The sequence below is a fragment of the Tyto alba genome, unplaced genomic scaffold (assembly GCF_018691265.1).
Source record: "Tyto alba isolate M040663 unplaced genomic scaffold, T.alba_DEE_v4.0 Super-Scaffold_1, whole genome shotgun sequence".
In the NCBI taxonomy this organism is placed as follows: Eukaryota; Metazoa; Chordata; class Aves; order Strigiformes; family Tytonidae; genus Tyto; species Tyto alba.
The window spans coordinates 7,277,412-7,304,938 of record NW_024881261.1 but is presented as its reverse complement, the minus strand read 5'-3'; the positions used below and the strand labels follow the sequence as shown (position 1 = coordinate 7,304,938).

Sequence of the window (27,527 nt, the reverse complement as noted above, 5' to 3'; positions counted from 1 at the left end):
TTCTGCCATGACTAACTCATTAAACAGCCTTCTTTCTTTATTTCTACAGAGCAAAAGTTAGGTTGTTTTTTTTACAGTGATTCTGGTATTCACATGGTACCTTGTACAGGTCACAAAAATGGGCAACAAGAAGAACCAGGGCCTTTGCACAGCAGAACTAAGCGTTATCATGGTCAGAACACAAAACAAATTTGTTTGCTAAATGTGCATTAGACCGACAGCCACCGCACACATATTTAAGAAAACATATCACAACCACCACACAAGAGATTCCTAGAAACATTTTTCTTTTTTACCTGGTCGTAGTGTATACAGGCCTTTCACAATATTTGCCATGGTTGAAGGAGTTATTTGAAAGGGTGTTGACTGAGCTTCCAAAAGTAAAGCTGAAACAAAATTATGAGAATTAGCCATTTTTCTAATCAAGAAATATAGGCTCTTACACATACATTTTTGTATCAAAGAAATACAGTAGTTGTGCTTTTTTTTGTTATCTGATGTCCTCACAATGGAAACAGCCAGGTATCTGATTGACAGCTTAATTCTCAAGAGTAATAAAACATCACCTTTAAATAGAATTATGTATGATGGAAATGTGAAATAAATTATTTTTCATCCATTTTCAGACAGGCAGCAGGAGTTCTGATGAAAAATCAAGCAAGCAATGGCTCTAAGTATTCAGATGCAGAACTGAAGTAAACAATTTATTTTTAGAAGCACTCTCATTGAGTGTGCTAAACACCTGGAGATACACAAATCTTTGCTTTATAGTGTTTAGCATCTTGTTCATAAAACTAAGGCTGGATTGAAAGTCTATGAATGAAATACAAGTAGTGTAAAATGAAGTAAATATTAAGTAAGAAAAGTTGTTTGTGCTCTTAAACACAAGTGAACATTTCTATTTATTTTTTTGTCTCTCCTGTAGTAAACATTGCAATAATTGCATCTTCCTTTCATGGAAAAACCTGGCAATAGCAGATTTACTGCCTTTAGCCTGCCCTGTATTTATTTGAGGTTTGTACATCCATCTGAATTATAGAGGAAAAAAAAAAAAAAAAAAGAAAAATTTTCGGAAGCATGTTCTTTTCTTTTATTTAAGGGGCTCATGTAATAAGGAGATTAAAAAATAAAGTATTTTTTCTAACCTGCAGGTAATCAAAGTGGCTATATTTAACTGTTATAGATGAATTTATTTTACAAAGAACCATCTTAAAAGTGCATGCTCCTTTCAGCTGAAGCCCTGAGGGGGTGAGAGCCTGTGATTTGTTTTGTAATGACATATTTACAGCCTCTTTCCTGAAGATTTTTCAAACAGCCTCTTGGCAGACTGGAAAGTTGCAAATCATAAAATTAAAAAGGGGATATACTTTATAAGAAAGACATGCAGACAGTAATGCACAATCTATAGTGTGTATATACATATATATATATTTATTTAGACTCTAGATACTTCAGCATAAGCTGCACTAATACATTTGTAAAGTGTCCAGAGAATTCTATATTTGTTCTTCATATACAGACACCAAATTATGTTCCAAAGCTATGTATAACAAATTATTTAAAACAGAATAAGCCTAAAAATTAATATTGAGTTAAAGACCACAAAGCCCAGCGTTAAAATCCATGTGAACATTTTATTAGATGTTAAGTAGTAATTCAATTAACAGAGGTCCTTGATTTTATTCCTGGTACACTGAAAACTGTGCTCTCCAGTAGTATCCAAGTTATAACTAGCAAAAGTAATTTAAAAATATTTTAGAAGCTACTTATATAATTGTTTATGTACAGGGCATACTGTGGAAGAGAGAGAAGCTATTCAGCACTGCTTTGGGGACAAACCCAAGCCTTAACAGAAACTGCCCACAACTACATAACTAGAAGGCATCTGACTACTTGGATATCTCAGAGTAAATGGAAAATTGCAGGTCACACTTACTTTACCTATGGATGAAATGTGAAATACAGTGCCTATACCCTGAGCACACAGTCATATGTACTGTCATCTTTCAATTGTGGGGTTTCTTTTTAAACAACATAGAAAAAGTAGATCACAAAAGACAAAAAAAAATATTTTCTTGTATATATGGATCAAAGACAAGAGGTGATGAGCATGCCAGACTGGTGGCCTACCTCATTCCTCTCAGCCTGTCGCACTGAAGACATGCTACGGGTGCAAGATGCTCACCCTTTCTCCTTTCCTTCCAGCTAAGGAAACCCCAACAGCACTCCCACAAGTGGCCCCTTAACATGTTCAAGGTGCTGACCAACACAATTGTTTATACAAGCAATAGTTTAAGAGGACAGTCCACATCTTGAGTATAGTTCACCACTATAAACATGCAATATTATTTGTCACTTTAAGATAATATTCACCCATGAAGTTCATTTCAGTTGTGATCCTTTGAGATAACATGAACAGATGTATTTGCAATATAATGCAAGTAAAATGAGCAGGCACTTGCTTCTGTTCTAGATTACCGACTACATCACCTGGCATTAGAAAGGGATTTCATTAATAACATCAGTGGAAGAATTCACCTGGTGGTCAAGCCTACAGAAATATCTTCATCACTTTACTGCAGCTTCAGAAATTAGTATCTTTGATTCTGCAATTGCTTACACCACATGCTACAATGCAAATTTAAACTGCTCGCTCCTGATTTACCGTCAGTAAACACAAGCATAACTGTATTATATTCAACAACAATATAACTAACAGCATATATTTCCTGTTTCTCAATAAACTAAAAGAATATACTATTCATTAACCATACAATATACACTAACCCAGCCTACATCTGTTCCATAAGCTAGATATCATTACCTGAAGAATGAATAGCACTGCTGTAGGATATGTATTTTCAGAATTATTTCAGTAAGAATGAAGAAGACTCCTCTCTTTGTCTATAAACCTGCACTGAGATTTTTTCAGATCTATCCAAAGATGTAAATAGATAAAAAATGTTAAACTACTTCACACACAAATTCATCTCATTTTGCAATGAAACCTACCTAAACATTCAATCCTGTATTACTCGAGAGGGTCACTTAAAGTAACAGAAAAGGCTATGCCAGACAGGCTGAAGTTGCCTCTATTGTTATTTTACAATCTTACAAAAAAATCTCTAAACATTAAGGGTTTGGCTCCTGCTTTATTAGAATAATTAATGACACTCTGCAATACAGAAATTGCACAGACTCCCACCTACTCCCTGAAGCTCCACCTGCAGCATTTACAAAGACAGAGCAGGCAGAGGCAGAATAAAACTAAACCTCAAGTAAATGACAGTGGTAATGACACTATGATACTATCTGACCACCTCCACAGTGTTAACTAACTAATATTGCATTTGACAGATTAAGTAACCAATACGCAAAGAAGTTAATTAACCTGCAAATAGTCTTGAAAATAACTCGTGGCAGAATCAAAGAAGAGAAGTGTGGATTCCCTTGATGAAATGCTTTAATTGTAGAAAGATACAAGATGCTTTGAAATATTGTTGAACTGACATAAGACACAATACCCAGAACAGCCTCAGGATATTTTTAAGGAACTATATCAGAGTGAGGTATGAACATGCAGCACTTCAGGTTCTCTGCAGTAACCGAGTTACTCCATTATTGCACAGTAACATTGAAGCAGCTTGTCCCTCAATGAAGGTTTAAGCTACTTCCTAACTACCGGGGAGTACATGGGGCATGTTAGCACACAAGATTTTTTTCCTCCCTTTGCAGTAACCTAATAGAACTTCAAAGTAAGATATTCTAACAAATCATACATAAGTATGGATTAGGCAGATGTATTCAAAGTTGTAATTATTCAACAATGCACTTAAAATTATAAAGTGTATTCCCATTAAAAGCAACTCCAACAGCTTCCACAACTAAGGCATTACTCAGTTGTTGCTCTCCAGTTTTCAACAGAAGCAGAACTGATTGCTTAACAAAGCTACAAAATAAAGTAAGTGTATTCTGGCTATCTTTATCTCATTGTACAAACTCTGCACTTCAGTACTTAATTCCAATATATATGCAATATTTATGTTATTTTATAGCATAACAACTTTGATATTTCCACAGAACTTGAGCCCTTACACAACTGTAGAAATACAGGGATGTACAACAGTAACGATGGAGTCAGTGCACAACCTCAACAGCACAGGCTCACCTGGCAGTTCTGCCCTTTAAGAATAGCATCCGATCATTTAGTCAAATCTATTGTATAATAAATTACCTGTCTCTGAGCTAAATTATATCTGGTCCATCTGACCACACGTACCCTTCTATTTCACTGTGATAACATCAGATTCACCTTATATACGGTTCCTGTATCCCAATCTTTACTCCCAAATCCCATCCACACAAAGCACTTCACTGAACCTCACACACCGACTGCAATTAAATAGGAAGGAAACCGCTATGCCTGGCACCCCCCAAGATGTGGCTGTAGGTTTTTATTGTTGGTTTGGGTTGAGGTATTTGGGGAGATTGGTTGGTTTTTGTCATTGTTTTGGGGTTGCTGTTTTGGTTTTTTTTTTTTTTTACCTGCTGCCTATTTTATTATTGACTGATGAAATTTGATCAGACGTTACCTTTGAATTACTTTAACCCTGGTACAATTTGTACATATTAACTATCTAGAACTTCAAAAGCCTTTTGCATGAAAAGCGATCCTCCTTCTGGTTAAAATGTAGGTTAGGGAAAAAAAAAAAAAGTTGTATTTATTACTAAGCATTTACCACGAGGCATTTAATGATCCCACAGATTACTTCTGAAATATTCCAAAAGCTTTATTAAATATTTAATAAAAATGCTAGAAAATAAAAATTCCAAGTCTTAATCACATGGAAAATGCTCAGTGTTGTAACAAGCATAAATAAATATAAAAACTATAGCAATAAATATAGAACTATAGACTTTTGGACTTCTGTAACTGGAAAACAAGGTGATATTTTCATGTTCATAATTCTATGAAGGCTTACTGAAATGGGAACATTATTTCTATTTCTTTACCAAGGAGACAGATTAAACTGGACAGTTATAATTTGAGACTGTGTTTTCCAGTTAAAAAATTTCCTTACTTTGAGGTGCTGCCACTTAATCAACATGAAGCAAGAAAAAATAAGAAACATTGCTACAACTTTTTAAAATAACTTAGTTCTTTGATGAAGAGTTTAGTTCACTGACAAAATTTGTGTGTAGATTAAATGTTATGTAAAGAATATGAGCATATTCTATAATACCTGGTAACAGTACTGTTTCCAATACGGTTACAATTATTTAGCCCTGACAATCACAGCTACCACCTCAATATCAGTGATACCACCCTTAAACTTGTGAGCGTGTTATTCCTGATTATTCCATCAGATCTGTAGAGCAAAGGTTGTAAGAAAGATTAATAACTACAAAAGCTATCCTATACTGCCCTTGAGAAGCCAGGGGTATCTGCTGAGGTCTAATGACAGACAGACATTAACATGCCAATTGAGTGTTTCAAAGAAGGAAAAATGGCCAATTATCCTGCAATAGCAGTGTCCCAGGGCAGTCCCCATGTGCTGGAAAAGAAATGGAACATACTGCATCCAATCTTCAATATCGGTTATCTCTGTCTACCAATATTTGGAATGAAGACAGGAAGGAAGGAAAGCAAGGAAAACATCATTTTAAGGTTAGAATGGGAATCTAACCTGAAGTGGAGGTGATGGGATTAAATTATTTTCCTATGTAGAAGACAGAAATTAAACACTGAGCAGATTCACAGTCTTGTAGATGAACAAAAATCTTTTTCATTAAAAGTAAATTTTAAACTTGATAATAAATGCACTCCTTCCCCAACTCTCAAAAAGAACCCTTATTGCTAGAGAAACCTCTTGCCCCCCAAAATACTTGCTCTTCAAAGCTGGTATTTCAACATCTTTATTGCTGGGGAAAAGGTAAATTAGTTTTTTGTTCTAGAGGAATTGTAACAGAAATTACTCCATTTCAGTCTAGTACAAATACACTGGAACAAATCAGTATTTTCTCCTAGTGGTCTGCTACCTTGCTTCAGTTTCAAGGCCCTCGGGAAGGAATCTTTTTGTTTCATTTTACCTATCCAGACACACAGGCTAATTCTAAACAGAAAGGAAATCAATCCACAGGCAGGTAATTCTGACTTAAAGAAATCTACCATTTTATTTTTCTGTATCATTCTTATACTTAAAATGCAAGAAACGTAACTTTAAAAAGACAGCAGAGTAAGTTTGTGCAGGTTTTCTTTTCATACTGATTTTGCACACTTTAAGGAAAAAAAGTGAAGCAGTATCTCGAGGCTGAGCAACATCCAATATATTACAGAAGGAGAGAGCCTCAGCAATTGAATAGGGCTTTTTCTTAACAACATATCACTTCTGCCATCACAGTAGTCACTCTGTGTCTCAAAGAAAAAAGAATAGTGATTTTAAATGCTTGAAGTCAGATAATATATTGATGCTTTAGTTCAGATTAGAAATGTGCTTTTGAAGCAAATTCACTGATCATCCTTACTTACTGCTCCTTGGTTCATATGACAGAACTGCCTTGGAGCATATTAACTTAACTCCTTTTAGGTAAGATTAAACCAGATGTGCTCAAATTCTAACGGGCATTCTGTCCACAGGACCAGACTTCAACAAGTATAAAATAAAACTCTCCAAAAGGCATGCAAAGGTGAACGCTGGGTCCTCAACAACATGTAGGTCTTTCATACTCATGCACCATACTTTCATATGGATCGTACTTTCATACATCAGCTCTCTTTACACCACACCACTTATTAATGTAAACAGCCTAAACCATGCAAGAAAACCTTCAGCTCTTCCTAGAGGGCACATACCTTACCTTTCAAGATTTAAAGCCATGGTCATTGAACTTCTGCTGCACCAAACCTATAATGGTACCCATGCATTTTTGCCAAGATCAGGACACTGGGCTACACTGAATTTTGATCCAACCCAGTACAGCCATTCAAGAACAAGTTAATTTATGAAACTAACTGCTATTTCCTTATGAAACATAAGCATTAGATCTGACATGGAAATGAGAAGCACAAAGAACAACTTCTGGAATGTAAATCCAAATGGGCAGCATACAGAAAGGCTGGGGGCAACACTTTCTGTAAGAAGCTGAAAAATAACAGGAGTGTTTTCCCCCCTTGTCAGGGCATTTTCTCTGCAGTTTGTGGGTCAAGGCAATGACAAATTGCTTCTCATATGCAGGTCATTTGAGACAGATGTCAAAATGAAGGGAGGGAAAAAGAAAATTACAACTAGAGCATGGAAAAAGTCAATCCAATCCATCTTTTCTTGTCTATCTGCGCCAAAGGATGAGGCATGGTGAGCGAATAAAAATCCTAACACATCAAAATAAACCCCGTGTTCTCTGTTGTAGCTGCATAGTCAGACTGTGAACCTGGCACCAATCACAATCCTTCTCTCAGCTTTCTGCACTACTCCTCTTCCCCTAGGACATTCACAAACAAAAGCTAGATATGGAATTTATTAATGCAAGTCATTATGTCACAGCAGTACACAGCCAGAGATGAGGGTCCCTCACTTCACTGAGGCCACCAGGCTTCTGGAGGTCAACACAGCAAAACACATCCACTAAGGATGTAAGCCTGGGTGCCCTCGAAGCAACACACCCTCTCCTGCTTACCCACTGCACAAACAACAGGAAAGTCTCTGCAAAGGAAACATGCTCCCTGCTACATTTATCAACCTCGAACAGTTACAACTTGATTAATTCTCTGTAATTTTGTATTAAACTTGTACCTGCTACCAAAAAGGACAGATGCATAACTTCATAATCAGAAAGCTGTTAGCAACCTACTCCAACTTTCAAGTTCACTTTTCTGGTACTTTTCAGAAAGCACCAATACACTGGAAATAGCTTTCCTGACAACTTTATATAGGAAAACCTTTTCCAACATAAACAGGCCTTCCATTGAACTATAATATAACTCCAACAAAAAAATAAAAGTTAAGAAAATGGAGCAAGATCTCTTCACCACAACTGAATCCAAGTGACATAACTGAAGAAACAAAGCTGTCATATGTAAGAATCTTCAGAGAAAAATTTTTCCCAGAAACTAATTAGAAACTGCAAACATAATGAAATAGGCTGTGGTTCCTCCCTGCTCCTCCAGCCTTTTTACAAAAAAAAAAAATATCTTGGAAAACCATAAGAAAAGCTGCTACTTTTACAGGCAAAACATCTTTGCACTGGGTTTTAGCTCTGAACTCACAGAAGCACTGACATGGAGAACTACACTCACCAATTGCCTACATGCTATTAGAATCTACATACAGATTAACTGCTCTATATGCTCACGTTTCAGTAACTAATTCTGTGATCATCTTGATATATATCATGAACAAAAATCCAAGACAGTCAGAAGCTTAGATCTAATGCATTAATTCTCAGTAAGAATTTTGCCTATATTTCACATGTTTTCAAGCTCTAGTTCGGAATCAGTAAAGAAATTTCCTCATTCACAGGCCATGTTATCACCTTGGATCCTGGTAACAATTTTAAGACCCATGGCATCTTGGGCCCTATGTATCCTACAGCATTTTCACCATAGCCCAAGATATTTCCCCTCTTCTGGATAAAAAGGACGTGTTTCTATGATCTATTCCTGACACAACAGATCAAAGATGGGAACATGCAAATATTCACTACTTACCCCAGTCAACAAGAACAAAATCAGAAGAATTTCTGTTGAAGAAAGCAGTTTTCCCTCTAATAGAGTTTACTTGACTTCCTAGTTGAGTAACTTCCATCCAGAAGTACAGGCCAATGTTTCTTTTGGAAGAACCAGCTCATACTGAATGATATCTACCAGTACCTCCCTCCAAGAGTAGAAACCACTTCCTGAACTGAAAATACTAACATGAAAGTAAAGAAACAGCTTGTACACACACACAGAGATATAAATGGCTTAAGTACTACAGTGATATGCTAAGGCTCACACTTTTTGGAAGTGCTATAATCAATCTGATACATCCTACTTCCCCCACAAACACCACTATAAGCAAAAATTAAAGAGAATTCTTTTCCTCAGACTGCCTTCTAAAACTGCTTTCATATGACCAGTTTAAGTTATTGTTTCTTTCCTTCTCAATATCAAGATGTTGAGAACCTCATCAACCCTCCCAGAGCCAGACCCCGGCCTAGCAGTCACCCTCTTTTCTTAGTTTCTGGCAAGGGAACAGGGGTAATTGAAAACTCTTGTAAATTGGAAACCAAGTGATCTGTTTGCCAAGCAGAAACAACAGTATGCTGTTAATAGATTTTTTTTGTTAGATTCAAAAGCAAGCTTGGTTTTGGCACTAAGCTACCAATATCCAAAAAGAGAACAGTAGCAGTTACTTGCAAATACTCTCTGCCATTGAATTTTACCTACTGCAAGTACTAGAAATAGAGTTTCAAGAGCTGTTACTCAATTTCACCACTGAAGACAGTTAAAGTTTACAATAACTGCTATTCTTCTAGACGTAAAAACAAACAGGCAGGATGTTTCCAGAGCACTGAGATTAGAGTCCAGGAAACCCAGGTCTAACCTACTAGAAGACAGGTAGTGGCTGCATAAGGAGAGAAAGCGCGTACTTCTGAGTTTTACTGCTTAAAGTCATCTGATGTAGGACTCCAGCAAGAATACAATGTTCTCTACCATCCCTTCCTTACTGACAATGGGGTATTATCTGCATCTTTTCCCCCGCTCCATTTCTGAAGCTTCTTGTAAATAAGATGTTACATCTTTGCTTGTTACCCACAGTTAAGTAGATCTGCACATAGCAACACCTCCCAAGCCATTTAATACAGCAGTTTTATCAGCAAAAGCCACCTTTGGCTTTGTAAGAAAAATATTGGGGTTATATACACTTAGTTCAAATGTACCCACTTTAATTTGAAGATCATTGACTTGATAAATATGTGTGAATGTAAAAGTGTTTCACGAACACAACTGTGTTCATGGATCTCCATATTATACAGTTTCTTATGTATTTTAACTGCTCAGAAGTGCTCTAGATAGCAGAGCTTTTTTTTTTAAAAAAAAAGAAAAAAAACAAACCACACAAATATTTCCTCTATCAAAAAATAATCAAATCAGTGTTTGTGCAGGCAAAATTTGTCCAAGTAAAGTTCATTTAGGCAGTATTCCTTCTGTATATAATAAATTCACACCTTAATCACTGTATTTTCTGAAACTAAGTGCTCAGATAAGTGCTTCCACCACAGAGACCATTGTACCAGGAGTTTATTTTGCATCTCCCTGCCTTCAACCACACAGCACAGGAACGAGGGCAGACTCAACCAGTGGAAGATTGAACAAGATCAAACACTAAGGAAGAGATCTGCACGGCACGGCACTTCTGACATTTCCCCCCACCCTCCCGTCTTTTGAAGTGGAGCAGGAACTTTTTCTTAGATCAAATGAAGCTGCAATGTACTTACAGTCCTTCCTGAACACGGCTTCGAATAGAAATGCCAGCTTACAGGCTCTGATAGAATGACAAGATACTACAAACAAAATCCCCTTTGGACAAAAAACATAGCAACAAATTTCAAGAGCAAGAGAGATGTTAATCTTACCCTCCGAGTCTAGATCACAAACTGATTAAACCTATTTTTTGTTTGTTTTTTTTTTTCAAAACAGAGGGAAGGCATGCTGCTTCCCACTGAAGCAGCAGCTGCAGCATCTCTTTAAAACACAGCCCCAGGATTCCATTCCTCTATATAGACCACAATTTCATTGATTTTAATTTCCTAAGCATACTCACTCAAAATCTTCCCAACTCCCCCCAATACTGAAAAGCAGTTTTCTGTTGAACCACATCTATATCAAATATCAGGAAACAGTACCACACACCGACAATTAAATTGGGAAGTAAAGTAATTAACAAACACTGACTTATATCCTATTTTCATAGAACCCTTACACTTTCCAAAATGAAGATAATATTCTTGTATATTATGGTCTGAATTTCAGCAAGCTAGAAAGGACAGCTGAGAATGACAGACAATAACACAACACTAGAGTTTCTTCAGCATCTCTACAGCACTATACCATGTGCTACATGTCTTCAATTATTTCCAGGAATCTGTTAGCAAGTTTAGAATTTTATTTAGGCATACTTTAAATTGAGTTAAAGATCCTATTATCCAAGAATTAGCCCAGTCAGATCACAGGTAGGATTTCATACGTTTCAGTATATATTATCCTACTTAGATGTAAGATAATAACTAACTTAGTTTTAATGAACTTACAGTGAGACTGAAATGAAATCCAAGGAAGCTGCTCGTTAAACAATAGCCGCATACTCAGGAACACAGCTGGTGACAGCTTATTTTTATTTTTTAATGTTTTCTTTTAATTTTACTTCTGCAACTAACACAGAGCTGAGGAGAAGCATTTCAGATTTACACACACACACACACAACCACAGGTCTCTTCCTTTAAATAGTTCATCTGCAATTTCTATTTGATCCTCATAATGTCAACAGAAAATGAATTACATAGCAATACACATCTGACTTTAATTATGTTCTAAAGATTTGACTGGTGTTACATTTGCTTTGTCGTTGAAAAAAAAAAAAAATCACATTGTTTCTATTGCCTGAAAAATGCATACACTTAAAATTTTAAGTTAATTTTAAGGCAATACCTTCTGAATTTTTCATGATTCTGTTGCAGCAATCATCTTACCAGGTTTCATAACACCGTTAAACCTCTTTGGCACAAAATGAAACATCAGGTCCATGGGTTAGCATTCCTCATTGACCTGCTATTTCCAAAGCGATCTGATTTGCTACATGGCTAAAAGCTTTTAGGGAGACTTTTCCAGATGGCAAGAACAAGATGGCATCAGAGGTGATGATCTCCCATGATCCTAGGGTACCAAGCACCCCAACCTCAGGGTAGCCACCTTGTTCACCCACTCTCCTTCCAGGATGCCAAGTCACAGTGACCCTAAAAAACATAGCAAAGCTCCTTTCCCCCAGCCCTTCGCTGGAGAGAGAAGGGCATTACTACCCAAGGAAAGGCAAAAGGAGAAATATACTCACTCTTAATCGCCCCTCATTTGGTCTCTATTTAGCATACAGATAGCAATTGCTTCAGAGAAAAGAGGAGGGGAGCAGTGAGATGAAAGCAGAGACACTGCAGGAGGGTTGGGGCCCAGAAAGGAATACACCAGGCTAGATACTGAACTCAACACAGGGATCAGCAACTATCCAGCTGCACAAAGCATCTACAGTAGCAATTCTCCCAGCACACTGGTCAACTGCTCACCACTCTGCAAACTTTTCTAATTTGAACTCCAAGTCTGACTATCTCTGCCTTTGCTACCTGCCCTCTCGAGGAGCTAACCAGGCCAGCAGCAAGGTCCCCAGGCTCGCACTAACTCACACCGATGGCAGCGGGTTGCAGGCAAACTCGGTGGCTTGCCACAGGAGTTACCCACAGGAGCACTTAGTGGGAAGTATATCACTTGAAGCATATTCTATTTGCATTAACCCATTAGCTTAACAGAGAACCTGCTGTCAGCATTATGCCATTCACTAACTAGCAGGGAGTCCTCAAGTACATCATGACAATAACCCCAGCAGTATCACAGTTCTTTGACCACACCGCATTCTTAATAATACCTGTCAATATTTGGATAACAAAAATAAGAATAACAGCACAAGCAACAGGACAATAAAACATTTGTTATGTCATAATCACAAGTCATCAGGGAAAACATATGATGGCTCCCCCAGATACTCAAGAAAACCATGACTTCATACAAAGTGGTATTTTTGAAAAAAATAGCTGAAGTATGGCACATTTCTTCCTGTGGATGCCTTAAAAAGGAAATTGTATTTAAGTTCACTAATCATTTTCCATATTTCCCCTATTTGCTGTGGATTTCTGCAAAATGTGAAAGTACTGAGGTTTTCCAGACTCCCATTATAAGAAAAATTCAATAGGTTTACTTACGCATTAGGTTGTAAATGTGCTTTTCTGCAACATGTTCCGTAAACAGCTTTATAAGGTCATCTTTTAAGTCTCTGTTAAGCTTGGTTTCTATGTAAAATTTATTCTGGAAAATAAGACAGTAGTTTTCAAGTTTGTTTTTCAAAACAGTAAGCAAAGTAAAGTTACTTTTTCCATGAATAAAAATAGGACACAATTTTAAAGCTGTAGAATATTTGACCTGTAAAGTGCTTCCTTGTTGACTGCATTTATACTAAATAGAACATTCCTGTACAACAAAACCCCATATATTTGAAATTAAGAATGTATGCGATACTACTGGTAGCAAACCTGCATACAGGTGTGCATTTTTTTTTCTTCCCCTATATCTACAGATATATCTTCATATTGATCCAGACTGGGGAGTTTGTAGAAAAAAAAAAAAATACTTCATTTTAGAACTCTATAAACATTCTAACACCAAAATAAGGCTGGACACCATGTTTATAACAAAAGGAAACATTTTTACCAATGCCTAAAAGCAATTAAGCCATTAAAAAAGGTGTGTTACAATAATAAATCGTCAGTACAGCTATCTACTGTGGTTCATCGATAATCTCAGAGGATTGCTACTCAGAATTAATCAGCTGTGGAAAAAAGTGATATACACAAGCCTATGCAAAGCGGAACTACATTAAAATTTTTAGGATTCAATTATCTTGACCCACTCAGCATTAATAATAAATTCACCTCGTCAACCCTCAAAGGAAATTCTATTCATGAGTTCCTTGAGGGCCTCTATATCTCATGTACTATTGGTGTTATTCCTCAGTTCCCAGCCTGCAATTAATAGTAAGATTTCTTGTCTGTACTTTATTCATAGGTGAGTTTTAAATGCTAGAAAAAAATATTTGTTTCAAGATAAATCTCCTATCATTACAACACTAACATGGAAGTTGTCCAGATGAATTCAGTTGTTCAACTTATATGAAAGAGTTAAACAGATACAGTAATAGAAAATCAACTTAATCAAAAATAATGTACTGGAACACTTATCTGAGAGATTTACTAGAGGAAGGGATATCTTAAGGGAGAAAGGTTTTTCCACACTTTAAATCAAGTTGCCCTCATATTCACTGAAGCATTTAACATAATTGGAACAAACCCTCAAAACACTATTAGAGCAATCTTTACATTTTTTTGTGAAACCCTTGGCCATTACCAAAACTATACACACAGCATAAGAAACTGCCCATGCAGAAACCACTTAAATTTTCAAGGCAAGCATTCAGCAGCAGTTATCTACCATTAATGAAAACTGAATCTGTTAGAACAAAGGCAAACTGAGGGCTGAATACATGACCCTGTTGAAGTTTACGTTTGTTGCAGTGATGACAGCAATCTTAAGAAGATTTTTTTTTTAAATTTAGTAACTTCCTACTGCCAGTTCCCTCCCTGAAGCTATCTTACCTGCAGAGGTTTTATCAAGGGCTATTACTGTTGTTTCCCCCTCACCTGGGCCCATTCTTTGAACAGAGACTCAGAGAAAGGCTCTGCAGACAGAATAACCTGTCTTGTAAGAAACAAATTAACTTCATTTGTAACATTTTTGGTCAATATGGAATTGCCATTGCAACAGAAATTCACAGCAATTGAAAATACACATCTTCTAGGAAGTGTTAAGCTACACACCATACACTACAGTCTTTCATCAGACCCAACTTCTTAAACCATTTCCTCCTTGAGCTTCCTGACCACATTCTACCTCGTACCCACTGGTGCAACACACACGAGCGACCAGAGCATCCCCGCACAGATCTGCTGACCTGAATCAAACCTGGCAATGTCAAACTTCTGATTCTTGTGAGCCAACAGATGAACTGCACCCAGCTAAGGAGATAACTTAGTCTCTTCCTTTCTCAGCCTCCAAACCTTCTTACATTAAAAGCAACTAGCAACAACACGTGCAAACTGTGATGCTTTCCTTTGTTTAGGAGTTGGAAAGCCTATACTTTAAGTTTCATAACTAGAAAAGCAATAAAAAAAGCCTCAGTAGTTTCAAAGAGGAGACTTACAATGCAGAACTTACACACAGAACTACTCTTCACATTTGCTTACTTGGAAACACCTTTCCAAAAAGATGTTACACTTGCATGGACTTAAAGAGACAATGAAAAATCACCTAAGTACTTCGTTTCCAATCCACAATACTGAAAAGAGATATCAGAAGAGCTGTTACCTTCCCCATTCTTGTTAGTGGAAAAACAGGAAGATTTTCTGTTTATGTCACTACCTATGCTGTACCAGTATTTCTTGAAAAGTGTGTCAAGTCACCTGAAGGTCTGACAGGTAAAAGATAAGCAGATATCAATAACTGATAAAGTCAGATATGATATAAGCATTTCTTCTACAAACCACCATATCATAAAGTAATCTGGGAAACATTAAGACACATAATTACGTTAATATTAAGAGGATAGCAATAAATACTTGAAAGAGAAAAATCTGTATGAGTGCTTATTATTTCATCTACATATATATACTCACATATATTTGTGTACAGACACACACAAAATGCCCTCTAGCTGATAAGCAATGAAGTGCAATACCACCCAGTAAGAATATTTTAGAGGCAATAAAAAAAAAATTCTTAATTATGCTTAAACCACAGTGCTCACAAATGTTAGGCTCATTTAATACCACAAGATAACAGATTTTCAGCTACATCTCTAAGTATAATTAACAACTGAAAACCTATTAGAAAAGTGTATCATCTAAATGCCGATTTTAATTTTTCTTGAAGTGGAAATATGATTTTTATTCCTTCATGCGCGCAGCATACTGTGATAAGTAAAAATCTGTAAGCATCCAGAATAACCTCATTTAGATTTACAAAGCAAACAGTTACTCACTAGGAATTTATTCCTAAGGAATAAAGCACTGTGTGCTAAGCTGACTTCCAGTTTAATTTGCTTTGTCTGCAGTTACATCCTGGAACTTTTGAAAGAGCTTAAACCCACAGAATTCTGGAGGGACAAAAGTGTTCTGGGTAACCATGCTTTCTTGAAAAGTCCTGTAGAGCAGCATAAGACTGAAAAAAATCCATCACCACGTGAAAAAGAAAACCACAAGTGCTCTTAACCAAAGAAGGAAAAAGAAAACTCTCTCAATTGCAAAGTCAGGCCTCTCAACCATCACTCAACGTAAGCTATAAAACACACCTTGGTCACCATATACAAGCAGGTTAAGAAATTAATACAGTTTGGCACATATCAAGAAAAAGAAGAAAAGTGATGCTGTTGAAATCAAAACACAGAGGACTAATCCTAAGGCAAAATACTACGCCTTTTTTGGTCACCAAGGGACAACAACACGTTCCTGTTGTAAAGAACACATTTAGGTTTTCCTCTGCTTCATAGATTTTTAAATATTTAAAAGCATAATAAAAGTTTTCCTAAGCAGCAATACAATTATCCTTTCAGAACAAAGTTTATCAGTGCAACTCAGCAGCCTTGGAAACTCCTGATTAAAGCAATCATCACTACCGAAAAAGGAAAGCTCTGCCACCTCTGATAAAAAGGCAGAGTTCAACAACTTAGTCCACTTAAAAATATACTGGAAGTATCTATTAAAGTAACTGCAAAGCTGTAATTTATGCTGTAGAATACTTGGGCTTTCGCCTCTTGCAATTGTTTTTAATTGTATTTTCTTGTCAAAATAAAGGAAACTGCTGCTGCCGTATGAGAAAACGTGATTAGATACTACAATGTAAAAATTCCAGGAGTCGCTGTACATGGAAGTACTTCCAAATGCATACAGAAAAAACTAAGAGATAAACATTTTTCATCCTGACTTCTCTAGAGAAATTTTCCACATCATGTACAACACTGATTAATACATTATTTCAGAGAAAAAGGTTTGAGACTTGATTTGATATTAGCCTTTAAAACCAGCTATATAACTGAGCCAAATCAGCGTTGCATTTGGCAGCAAGAAGAACTAACACATAAGTCACTAACTATACTTAGAGTGGGATTATAAAATGGGGAGAGACTTCTTACCAGGGCTTGCAGCAACAGAACAAGGGGTAATGTTTTTAAATTAAAAGAGGGTAGATTTAAGCTAGATAGAAGGAAGACTTTTTTTACAGTGAGGGTGGTGAAACACTGGCACAGGTTGCCCAGAGAGGTGGCAGATGTCCCATCCCTGGAAAGACTGGAGACCAGGTTGACTAGACTGACAGGGCTCGGAGCAAGCTGATCTAGTCGAAGATGTCCCTGCCAGTGCAGGGGGGTTGGACTAGGTGACCTTTAAAGCTTCCAACACAAACTATTCTATGATTCTATGTTAACTCTCAGGCCTAACTTGAATTAAGTCACCTAAATGAGAAAGTGTTTACAGGAACAGAGTTTTACTGCCTGAACAAATCACTAGTCATGCTTTAAATGAGAGTACTTTCACTCTTCTTTGTTCTCAAAAAAAAATTTCCTATCTACCTATTCATTTTACAGGTCTGTTTATTACTCATTAACCATTTTTACTACATTCAGATATCAGTTATACTCAAAACTCCAAAAGGTACAAACACCACAACACAACTTTGTAGAAAGAAAGATACAGAAATCTATTCAGCAATTATTCTTTGTCTGGTCATATAGACAAAGCTTATAATGACAAAACCTGTCTGTTTATATGTAAATCATGAACATTTTTTTAGATGTTAGTTACTGGAGTTTTAAACATTAAGGATAGATTTTGACCTCTGTAATGGAAGAACCTCAGTGACAGATCTGAGCACTCAATAAAAGTACACACCTGAACAGCTTAACTCCATTTGTAAATGGAAATTAAATTATTAGTTGCTTAATCACTGGTCTGCAATAAACATATGAGGCATACAGAGGTTAAAAAAAAAAAAAATAAAAAAAAAGGCTATCATCTAAATACACCTGAATGCAATAGGGAGAAAAAGTCTCTTTCTAGTTTTTTTCCCCAGCATTTCATGACAGGAACCAGAAGGAAAATAAAAATCGTGACCAGGAACACATCCCTTAGCTTACAAGTAAAGCTATAGCAAGAGACTTCATTCTGTATTAACTAGATAAAGAGTACATTGGAAGATATCCAGTTCAAGAAAGGCAAATCCTTCTACTAATGCAACAAATCTATAGGGTGACACTACGCTGAAAGACTATAGCAAATTACCTGGTTTCAGGTGTATTCACTGAAACATAGTAGATCCTTCTAAAATATACTGCTTCCCAAACTCTGGGAAGCTACTAATGAGAGTAATTTTAAAGAGTTTAAGGTTTATTCTATTCAAATTGGTTTAAGTATTTTTTTCTTTTAACAAAAAAAAGGTCTTTCACAAAAAATACTTTCTTTAGTTTTTATTTCTAAGTGATGCCAATGCAAGGACAGTTTCTGCGAGAAGGGCAAATTTCAAGCTTAAGTTATTCATTACCATCAAAAAAAAAAAAAACCACCACAGCAAGAGTCTTAGCACTTTGACAAAAACAATGCAAATTATAAACTACTTCAGAGGTATAGAAGACTTCATACATTATAAAATCAGCAAAACAACCACTTATAGCCAGTGGTTTCTGAACCTCTGCAAGTATGCCTGACTGGACTATAAGTTTGTCTCCATCCAGTCAATGCTCTGAATTGCTCTATCAAGTGACACAGACATTTCCAAGAGACATTTTTTCTGTCTTGCCTGAATCTGTTCAACTTAAAAGCAAGAAACAATCATCTTTGTAGCCTGCCCAAACTAGCAAACCAACATATAGCAAGCCAATAAACTATAGCTGTTCAAAAACATACCCATAATCACCTATGTGGGAAGGCTTTTTTTACAATCAAAAGAAAAAACATTCCTCCCACCCCCGTGAAAAAAATATTAGGGCAGAAACCAATTGCAAAATTCTAAATTTAAAAGCACAGCTTCCCATTTCTCTCCCCACACAACTTGATCAGTACTGTTATGCAGGTAGCAAAACCAGGCATGAATCGTAAGTTCTACAAGTTAAAAATCATTATGGCTGAATTTCACTCTTTTTACTTTGTTAGCATCTTGTGTATGGACATACATTATTTGAAAATAATTCTCTAAAACTTACCATATATATGAAAAGAGGCACAATGCTCTGCAATGCTCCCATATACTGTCCAAGAGCTACGTTAAATCTTTCAATATAGAGATCTGGAGGGCTGGCCTGCAAAAAAAAAAAAAAAAAAAAAACATAAAAATCAGGTTGTAATTTGAACAAGAGAAATATCTGGAACAGCATGGGCTATGCTTTCACAGTAAACAAAAAAACTACAAAGTATTCGATACACTAAGTCCACACAAAGCAAGCCACACATCATTCCAGAGTTTCTGCTATAACTCCCTCCAGCAAAACCAGTTTTCTTCAGTAACTGGTTTTTGCCTGGGACTATATGTCAGTGACCAGCAAAAGGTCCATTCAATAAGAAACACAGTATGCCTGTACAAACTAGCATTTAGCATATGCAAATAAAAGCACTTGTGAAAGACTAGACCTTCATTTTGAAAGAACTATCTGTCACACCTAGAATCCATAACCAATTTTCAACAAGTGCTGTGGTGTGTGCTCCGACCCCCCTGCAAGCTTTTACTCCAAAAGAGTAGGGAAGCATTAAGCTGCTGCTTTGCATCTAAGCTGCCAAGTGGCACATCTCCAGCTCCAGCAAGCACTGACCTTCACAGAAAACATTTTTCAGTTTTGCTGGGTCACCTAAGGCAAGGCAAGTATTCAGGGTGTGGAGCTGGAGGGACTATGAAGCAACGTCTTCAGACAGATCTCCGCATCTGGAGTCCTGCACTCCTGACCTGGCCCACGAAAATCTACTGCAGTGCTCCAACACACAGCATTAGCCTGTAGCCCCAAGCAAAACTTTGCCACACAAAACCTAAACATGCCAACTTTATGATAGGCATTGTAGAGCCCACAGGGACAGCACTGCTATTTTCGGTGTACAATACCATCTTTCCCAAAGAAGGAAATAAGGAAGCTAAAAAGATCCGTTCTGCAGCAAGTTAAACTGAACTGAGAAGGGAACCAGAGAAATAGGAAGCACTAACCACTGTTTCTTTTGCAAGTATTTATTTGGAGGGATGCAGGGGAGCTGTGCTAGAGCATTCAGGGGTGGACTTACACACACAGGGATGGAAGTGGAGCTGGAGTAACGTGTTTCTCCACTATTCCCCTCACTATCCCAACCCATCCACATACAGTGCTCTGCCTCTGGCTCAACTCCTTCTACTATGGTTGTTTCAGAGGTGGGTGGGTAGCTGCCTGAGTTTCTACTGTTCATATACATATACACACCCAAGGATAAAGTGTTGCTTGCTAATCAGAAGCAAAACTTCTCTTCCCTTGCACCATTTTCCTCTGACAGCACCAAGCCAGAAAAGGATGGAGAATGCAGAAGTGGCTGAGACCTTGCAAGAAAACAAGCTCAAAGATTTTTTCGAAAGCCAAAGCATCTGTGGAATGAGAAACACTCAAGGCTAGCAGCACCTCAACTATGTTTCTGGAAATTAAAGCTCTTATCTTTACAAAGCAGATTTTTCAGTCTTTGTATGGACATTCACTAAGGGGCCTAAGAGAACAGTTAGAGTTTACGTTGACTTTTTGCTCTACTAAATATTCTAAATTTATAATAGTTTTTTTCCTTTAAACAAGCTTCTTTTGCCTCCCTCCTTAATATGATTAATGGACATGTGAGTAATTTTTACAGCAAACACTGATACAGAGCGGACGTTTCAGAAGGGAAAGCAAAACTGGCAAAGGAATTAAAAGGGTTATTGCATATGCTGTTGCCAAAGTTTATATATGGTTATTCCTCATTTTGATCGTAAGTTTTTAATCTTATTGCAGATGCAGCTCTCAAGGGTGGCCAAACCAATTTTAGTTCAAAATGCCAACAATGTATAAAAGTGGCTATGAACTCCAAGGACTCCCTTTCATATATAGTTACATATATAATTTGTTGCAAATAACATGCAATGAAATCTGCATTTCTAAGCAGTATTTATTCCTGCTTCACTCTTTTTTAACCTCAACTTTAAATATGGTTACACACTCTGATTTGTAAAGACTTAGTATACACCTTCTAAGATTAAAGAAAAAGGAAAATTCTACTTCAAAGACCATGTGAGAAAAAAGGAGACCATAGCCTGACACAGGGCACCACTCTTCTCTCTGATGGTTTGCACTTTTCAATAAAAACAAAAAAAACAAAACAAAACAAAAACCTACCAAACAACAACAAAACTAACACAAAAACACCACCAAAAAACCCCAAAACCCTAAAGAGACAGAAGTTGTCTGGACATGTGTGATTTAATCCCACGAACTGACTCCAGGCAATGGTATACAGACAGGCTGCCACTTTTTACAGCAGACATGAAGGATTGGTATCTTTTTCCTCCACCAGATGAAAACTCTTGCTAGCTCACCTCACAAAGCCTCACATTAAGAGAGATGTTTTAAGAGGGAACAAACTCTGCACAGCCAGCTGTGAGAACAACCTCGAGTTCTTTAATGGAAGGATACCTGGAAGCTGTTAACCACCACCACCTTGCAACCAAGTGGAAAACAACTGCTCTAGATAAAGACAAAAAAGCTGAGAAAAGTTCTGACGGCTTCAGGGGACGTACTCACTAGTGTCAGGAAAATATCAGGCCTTGGCCTTAATCTCTGGAATGAAAAATCACAGCATTAACTGCTTTATCAGCATGACAAGTTAACTTTCAGTTTTATTGTCCTGATGGTGTTTCATGTCAAGTATATACTACCTAACTCTGCTTGTTTGCAAAAAAAAAAAAAAAAGAAAAAAAGAAATCAAACTCTCCTCAATTATTGCTTGACCTGTAAACTAACAAAAACCCAAGCCAAGGAGAAATCAATAATCGTATTTTCACAGCTCATCTGTGAATTACTGTAATGTGTGGAGAAAACAGACCATTTGTTTTCTGTTCATTACACTGTTATTGTATGGCTGCTCAAAACTATTAGACTGAAATCAATTACTTGTTTGAGCATAGGAACTCTCTATATCTCCACATTCACATTAATAAGACTGGAGTGGCACTTGCTTTACATATACTACATTTATTTTACAAACTAAAAAGCAGTGCATGGCATCAAATTCATAAGTAAATAGGTGTTGCTAAGATTTTCCTATTAAATAGCAATCATTAGAATAGAACTTGCATTTAAAATCTGTATTTACTCAGCTATAACTATTACCAAAAAAAAAAAAACTGCTTAGGTTGACATTTTTCACTCTTGATCCTAGTCCAGAAAAGTTAACATGTACATTCAGTTGTTTTAATTATGGGGCGGGAGGGACAGAATTAAGCATGACATTTACTTCTTACAACCCCCTAGAAAAATACTGTCTTTAAATCCACTCCTACCTTACCCAAGGGATGTATTACAGAAGCTATTCAAAGAAAGGAAAATATACTGCTAGCTTAAGGTTTTCCAGGAAGGAAGAGGATCCTTCATTCCTTCGCTCCTGAATCCTATCAAACCATCAATTCAGTTTGGGGTTTTTTTTAAGATACTCTATACTGGGGGACAACTTAAATCCTCTCCTACATTTGCTCTTATCTGCCACTCACAGAGTTAAGAACAGTTTTCCAGTAAAAACTGTGTGTCTGTCCATGGGAGCACTGAACATTTGGTCAGGTTTCTCAAATTGTGATGCAGTTGCATTTGTTTAATGTCTTTAGTTTGATTTTGAGTCAACAACTTCTTAGCATAAAATACTATGGCTGCTATTAAAAGCTGATGTTAAAGACAGCATTTAATCTCGTCACACACCATAGTGGACATCTCAGCACCAAGAGAAACAAGAAGTAAAAAGAAAACACATTTGAGAAAGCATGACATATAGGACAGATATCTTCAAACAAAGCAAGCAATTACATACCCAGTATATTAAATTACCCTTCCCTTATTTGAAATTTAATATCTAGGCATTTCAATGAACTTGTGGGCAAAAAAACTGCATACATGAAAAAGATGTGGGTTTTCTTCAGTTTGAAAAACAGTTTAAATAGCATTCTTTAACTGAACATGTGAATGAAATGAGAAGACGTGCTGCTAGCTCAAGACAACTCATAAATGGCTCACAAGAAAGAAACAGTGACAACAGTTCTTTGCTTGAGAAACGTGAAGTCAGTCTGTTTTAAAGTAGTCATCCGGTACAATCAGCAATATATTCAGTAAAGCTTACATTCCTATGCTGAATGAGCAGTTCCATTTTCCTGGGAACATGCTCACTGCCAAAATGCCAGCATACGTGCTGCAGCATTTCTCCCAAGCCTGCCAAGTGAAGAGGGAGAATGGCTACAACTACACAAATTAACCTGCTATTCAGGTAAGTGGTCTGAATCTTTTAAACCAGCTTCTGTTCTTTCTCAAGAAAATGGAATTTGTTTACTTTGCCTTGCAGACAATTTATGTGATATCCAGGTCTGCCTCACTAGACAAGAGCACTATTAACACTTTTCACAAAAAACAGTCATCAAGCCAAAGTACAATTCATTCAAAGACTGTGTCTTCCCATCCAAGTCTGCACTCAAAACTTTCAAAGTATAATTGTCTTAGAGCAGGGTAGCAGACACAGGCCGTGTTTCTGTTTCAATTCATGTTTGTAAAACAAAGAGACACTGCATCATTTAATGTGATCAAAACTCTGTTTAATAGTAAGAAATCTTCAGAACCGTCTCCATCTAATAAACACATATTCATTTGTGCTGTATTTACTTATATCTTTCTGTAATTGTATCAGGGTCTGCAGCACCCAGTGCAGTGCGGCAAGGAACTAAAAACAACTGCAGGAATACAAGCCTTTTCAAAAAGCCGCAGGCAAGGATGCTTTTCTCAGGTTAGCTTGTGCATGACAATGTCATTTTTAATGGCAATTCTGGCAATATAGTGACCCCTACCTCTATCTCAAATCAAAAGTCATCTTTCTGATGTCCACACATGAAGATTCACACATTTCTAACACTTACGGTTTCTGCCATCTGAGTTCTAATACTGATCATTCCTTTGATCTGATTCAATGGAGTGTGATTCACAGCAGTAAAGGCTTGTTTCACACAGTGTTAAGCAATGTTCCCGCAGCAAAACTGATGGATGAATGCCTACAGCACTGGATGTTGGATGTTTGTTGTTTGGGGGTTTTTTTGGTTTGTTTTTTTTTTTTTTTTGGTTTGTTTGTTTTTTGGTTTTTTTTTTTTTCCTCTCTCTCCTTTGAAATATTATAGACCAGATAAATTACAAGCCTGAGCCTCCTCTTTTAAAAAAATGGATTGCTGATATTAACAGATCACGCAGTTGACCCAAACGGACTTTAAGAAACACTAGTGATCTAACAAATGGAGTACAAAGAGAGTTAGGAAACAATGTTCTCAATTTCCAAGGAAGTACATTTGTTTTCCCGTAAGTGTTTGAGAAACTACTACAACTATGAAAATTAATTCAGGTAATCAACTAATTTCAAATTAATGAGAGTTATTTCTATGCTACAAGAGATGAGACATGAATCATGAAGAAGGCTCACTGTTTTTCATGTAGCTGCCAAGTCAGACAGTGCCCAAACAAACTATAACAAGAATAGGCTTCTTCACATGGATGGAGTATATAACCTGGCCACCCCTAAGTACATTACTAAAGTCTAATCATAACTTCACTGGCAACATGATTTACTAAGTTTACGCAAAAAACAGACACAGATGATGTCAAAAGTTCTATTTTACAGACTAATAGCTCAATTATAATATAGCACTATATAAAGGTAATGTAATCCTCAGTGTGCCTCAGAAGAAAAGCAAAATATATCTAAGAAAACAATCTAGGGTAATATTACATTAAAGTATAATATCAAGAAGTATTATGATGTAGTGCCTAATACACCACTCTGCTCACAGTCAGAAGTTCAGTTTTACTAGTCACTCAAACCACTACTTGGATGCAATTTTACACCACCCTGACTATATGCAAAGCTCACAAGGTAAATGTGACAAGCCACTTAAGCTTCATGCTTTTACTCCTGTAATTGGGAGAAACAATGAAAGTTACACAAGTGTTTCTAAAAGACAAATAACAAAGTTCAGAACCTAATCTGAAGTTTGGAGTAAGGCACCTGTATTTATCAGGTTAGAGTTTCAGAAAAAAATGGAGCAGGAGATAGCAAGCTCCTCACCACTGGATGGCAAAATACCATATAATCACAGGGGACAAGTGCAAGGTAAATATGAGACATGAAAGAAGAAAGGAAAAGGCAAGGAAAGAACAGATTGTCCACAACAGATATTGCTGACATTTTTAAGAACAGATGGCACCTGACAGTGACATGATAGAAGGCACTCAGTTTCCAGAGACGTAACAGTCCTCAAAATAGCAGAATGGCTCTTATAGTAACCTGACTCCAGTGCACATCCTTCCAAGGAAACAATAGGTGAGAAGATGTTTTCATACACTGCACTGACTGTTTGAGAGCTGACAAGACAGAAGGCTGAGTAGTTGTAAAGATTAATATGAGGCAGGAAAGTTTTCTGGCACTGCATAGTGAAGACCCTAAATCTGCAGGTTCTGGGGGCCACACAGCAGCCATGCAAATTATCTACCAACACCAGTGACTGCTCAGTTCAGTCACGCTCATTATAAAAAGAAAAAATATATTGTTCATAATAAAAAAAAAAACCACACACACACATTCATACATATCTCAAGACATGATAGAGGACAAAAACCCAAAGCCCTCTGGAGTGTTCAGGAGCCAAAGTATGCTATCAACAATTGGCTCCAAATTTAATCTGATGCTTTTAGACAGATGGAATTTAAGCAAAAAAAATTCTGATGTTTTAGTTCTACCACTTCTGTTTGATTTAAAATAGAAACAATGCAACTGAACCAGTGTTTATTTATTCAGAGAAAGACTGATTCTCACTTATTAACTTCAATGAACATAAAAATTTCATACAGTTAGTGAATGCAACTGTTTCTGGTCAAGCCAAAAAAAAAAAAAACCCAAACCACCTACACACACAGAAAACAATAGATCCGTTTTTCTCTCTTCTCTAAATAAAAACAAGGTGAACATAAAGAACTGCTTTTCAGCTCAGTCATCTCCTACAAGAATTACTGAGATTATTCTAACTAAAATAAAAATATTCCACTGCACTTGCACAACAAAAAAAAGCTACTTATGTCACTGGCCAGCTCAGTGCCTCAGTGCATTTTGATTGTCAATGTTTAAAGTACTTTGCAGTGTCTTCTGCTAAAGAGATATGTAATGGGCAGAGTACTTGATTTTAAATTAATTTATCAGAGTGCATAAACTAAGCCAGAAACACTAGTGCCTAATGCAAATATAGTTTTATTCATTTTTAAAAGAGATGTATTTAATTTGAAAGCATATATCTGTGTATCCACACTGCCTCATACATATGAATGACTCAGCACTTACCCACAAAAACAGCTGTCACTACTTTAAACCACAACGTAAAGGGCTATGTGCATTACCAATAAAATGTTTCCAAATAAAGCATCTTGGAAAAATAATCTGTCTACTATGGACTTCACAAACCTCAAGACAACAGGGAACAGGTTAATTTGTGTTTTCTGCAGTCGCATTTTTTTTTTAAAAAAAACACACAGAAAATCCCAAATTCTAATCAACTCAAGAATTACAGAAATTTAATTACTGGAAGCTCTACATAGCAAAATTCAGTCTTACAAATGCAGAGAAGTTGGTTAGACACTGATTGCAAGAAAGGAAGGCAATCCTTGCTCAGAGTCTTTCCATAACTGAAACAGCCTGAAGAGAGGATCATTTACTTACACACATAGTAAGGAGGGAGATAAGATGTCTTGGAATATAGGAGGCCCCATATCAAAGAGCTGATGCTCTGATGACAAGCAGTTCATATAATCTAAATGTAGTACTACTCAACAGGCAACATTCACTGCTTTTCACCCTATGTCTATCTTGCAGAGAATACATCAGCCCACCCATATTTTTATAATGCCTCTGGCACCACTGAAATTTTTTTTTTTGTTTATCTTTTCTTTAGGTACAAACCTGTGAAGCAGACCTTCAGGAGTGCATGTGGTGACAAACACCAAGGCCATACGAGGTGTCCTGCAGTCTGGAAAAAGCAGAAGTCACACAGGGGATGACCAGGGAGTGTGTGCATGTCCCTGTGTGACAGTGGGGCCCCAGCAGCAGCACCTGAGACACCCAGCTCAGGACACTCCAGTGCCCGCCACTCCGCTGACTTCAGCTGAGTCCAGCTGGTCAGTCAAGCTAAAGTCTAAGCATAAGGGGGGAGAAATACAAAAAAAAAAAAAAATACAGGGAATTTCTGCAGTCAATGCCACGCAGAAGGACTACAAACTGCACTAAAGTTAAAATGATGTAAGGGCAAGTCTGACTGGTCCCCTGAGATGTACCCAGTTTTACTATTTGGTATCTCACTGTTTTACTGCACTTACTG

At 36.9% G+C, this 27,527-nt stretch overlaps 1 protein-coding gene across 3 annotated transcripts in view; it reads right to left on the bottom strand.

Annotated features, from left to right (window-relative positions):
* The window catches only part of CACUL1 (CDK2 associated cullin domain 1), a 53,775-nt gene that overhangs the window by 12,390 nt on the left and 13,858 nt on the right, over nucleotides 1-27,527 (bottom strand). For 2 of the 3 annotated variants that reach the window (XM_032988719.2, XM_042790001.1), the window contains exons 4-6: nucleotides 19,102-19,197; nucleotides 13,004-13,106; nucleotides 297-386 (exon numbers count right to left, since the gene is read on the bottom strand). In XM_032988719.2, coding sequence (XP_032844610.2) covers nucleotides 297-386; nucleotides 13,004-13,106; nucleotides 19,102-19,197 — 289 coding nt within the window. The remainder of the gene's footprint in view (nucleotides 1-296; nucleotides 387-13,003; nucleotides 13,107-19,101; nucleotides 19,198-27,527) is intronic. The other variant, XM_042790000.1, reaches the window with a different exon arrangement.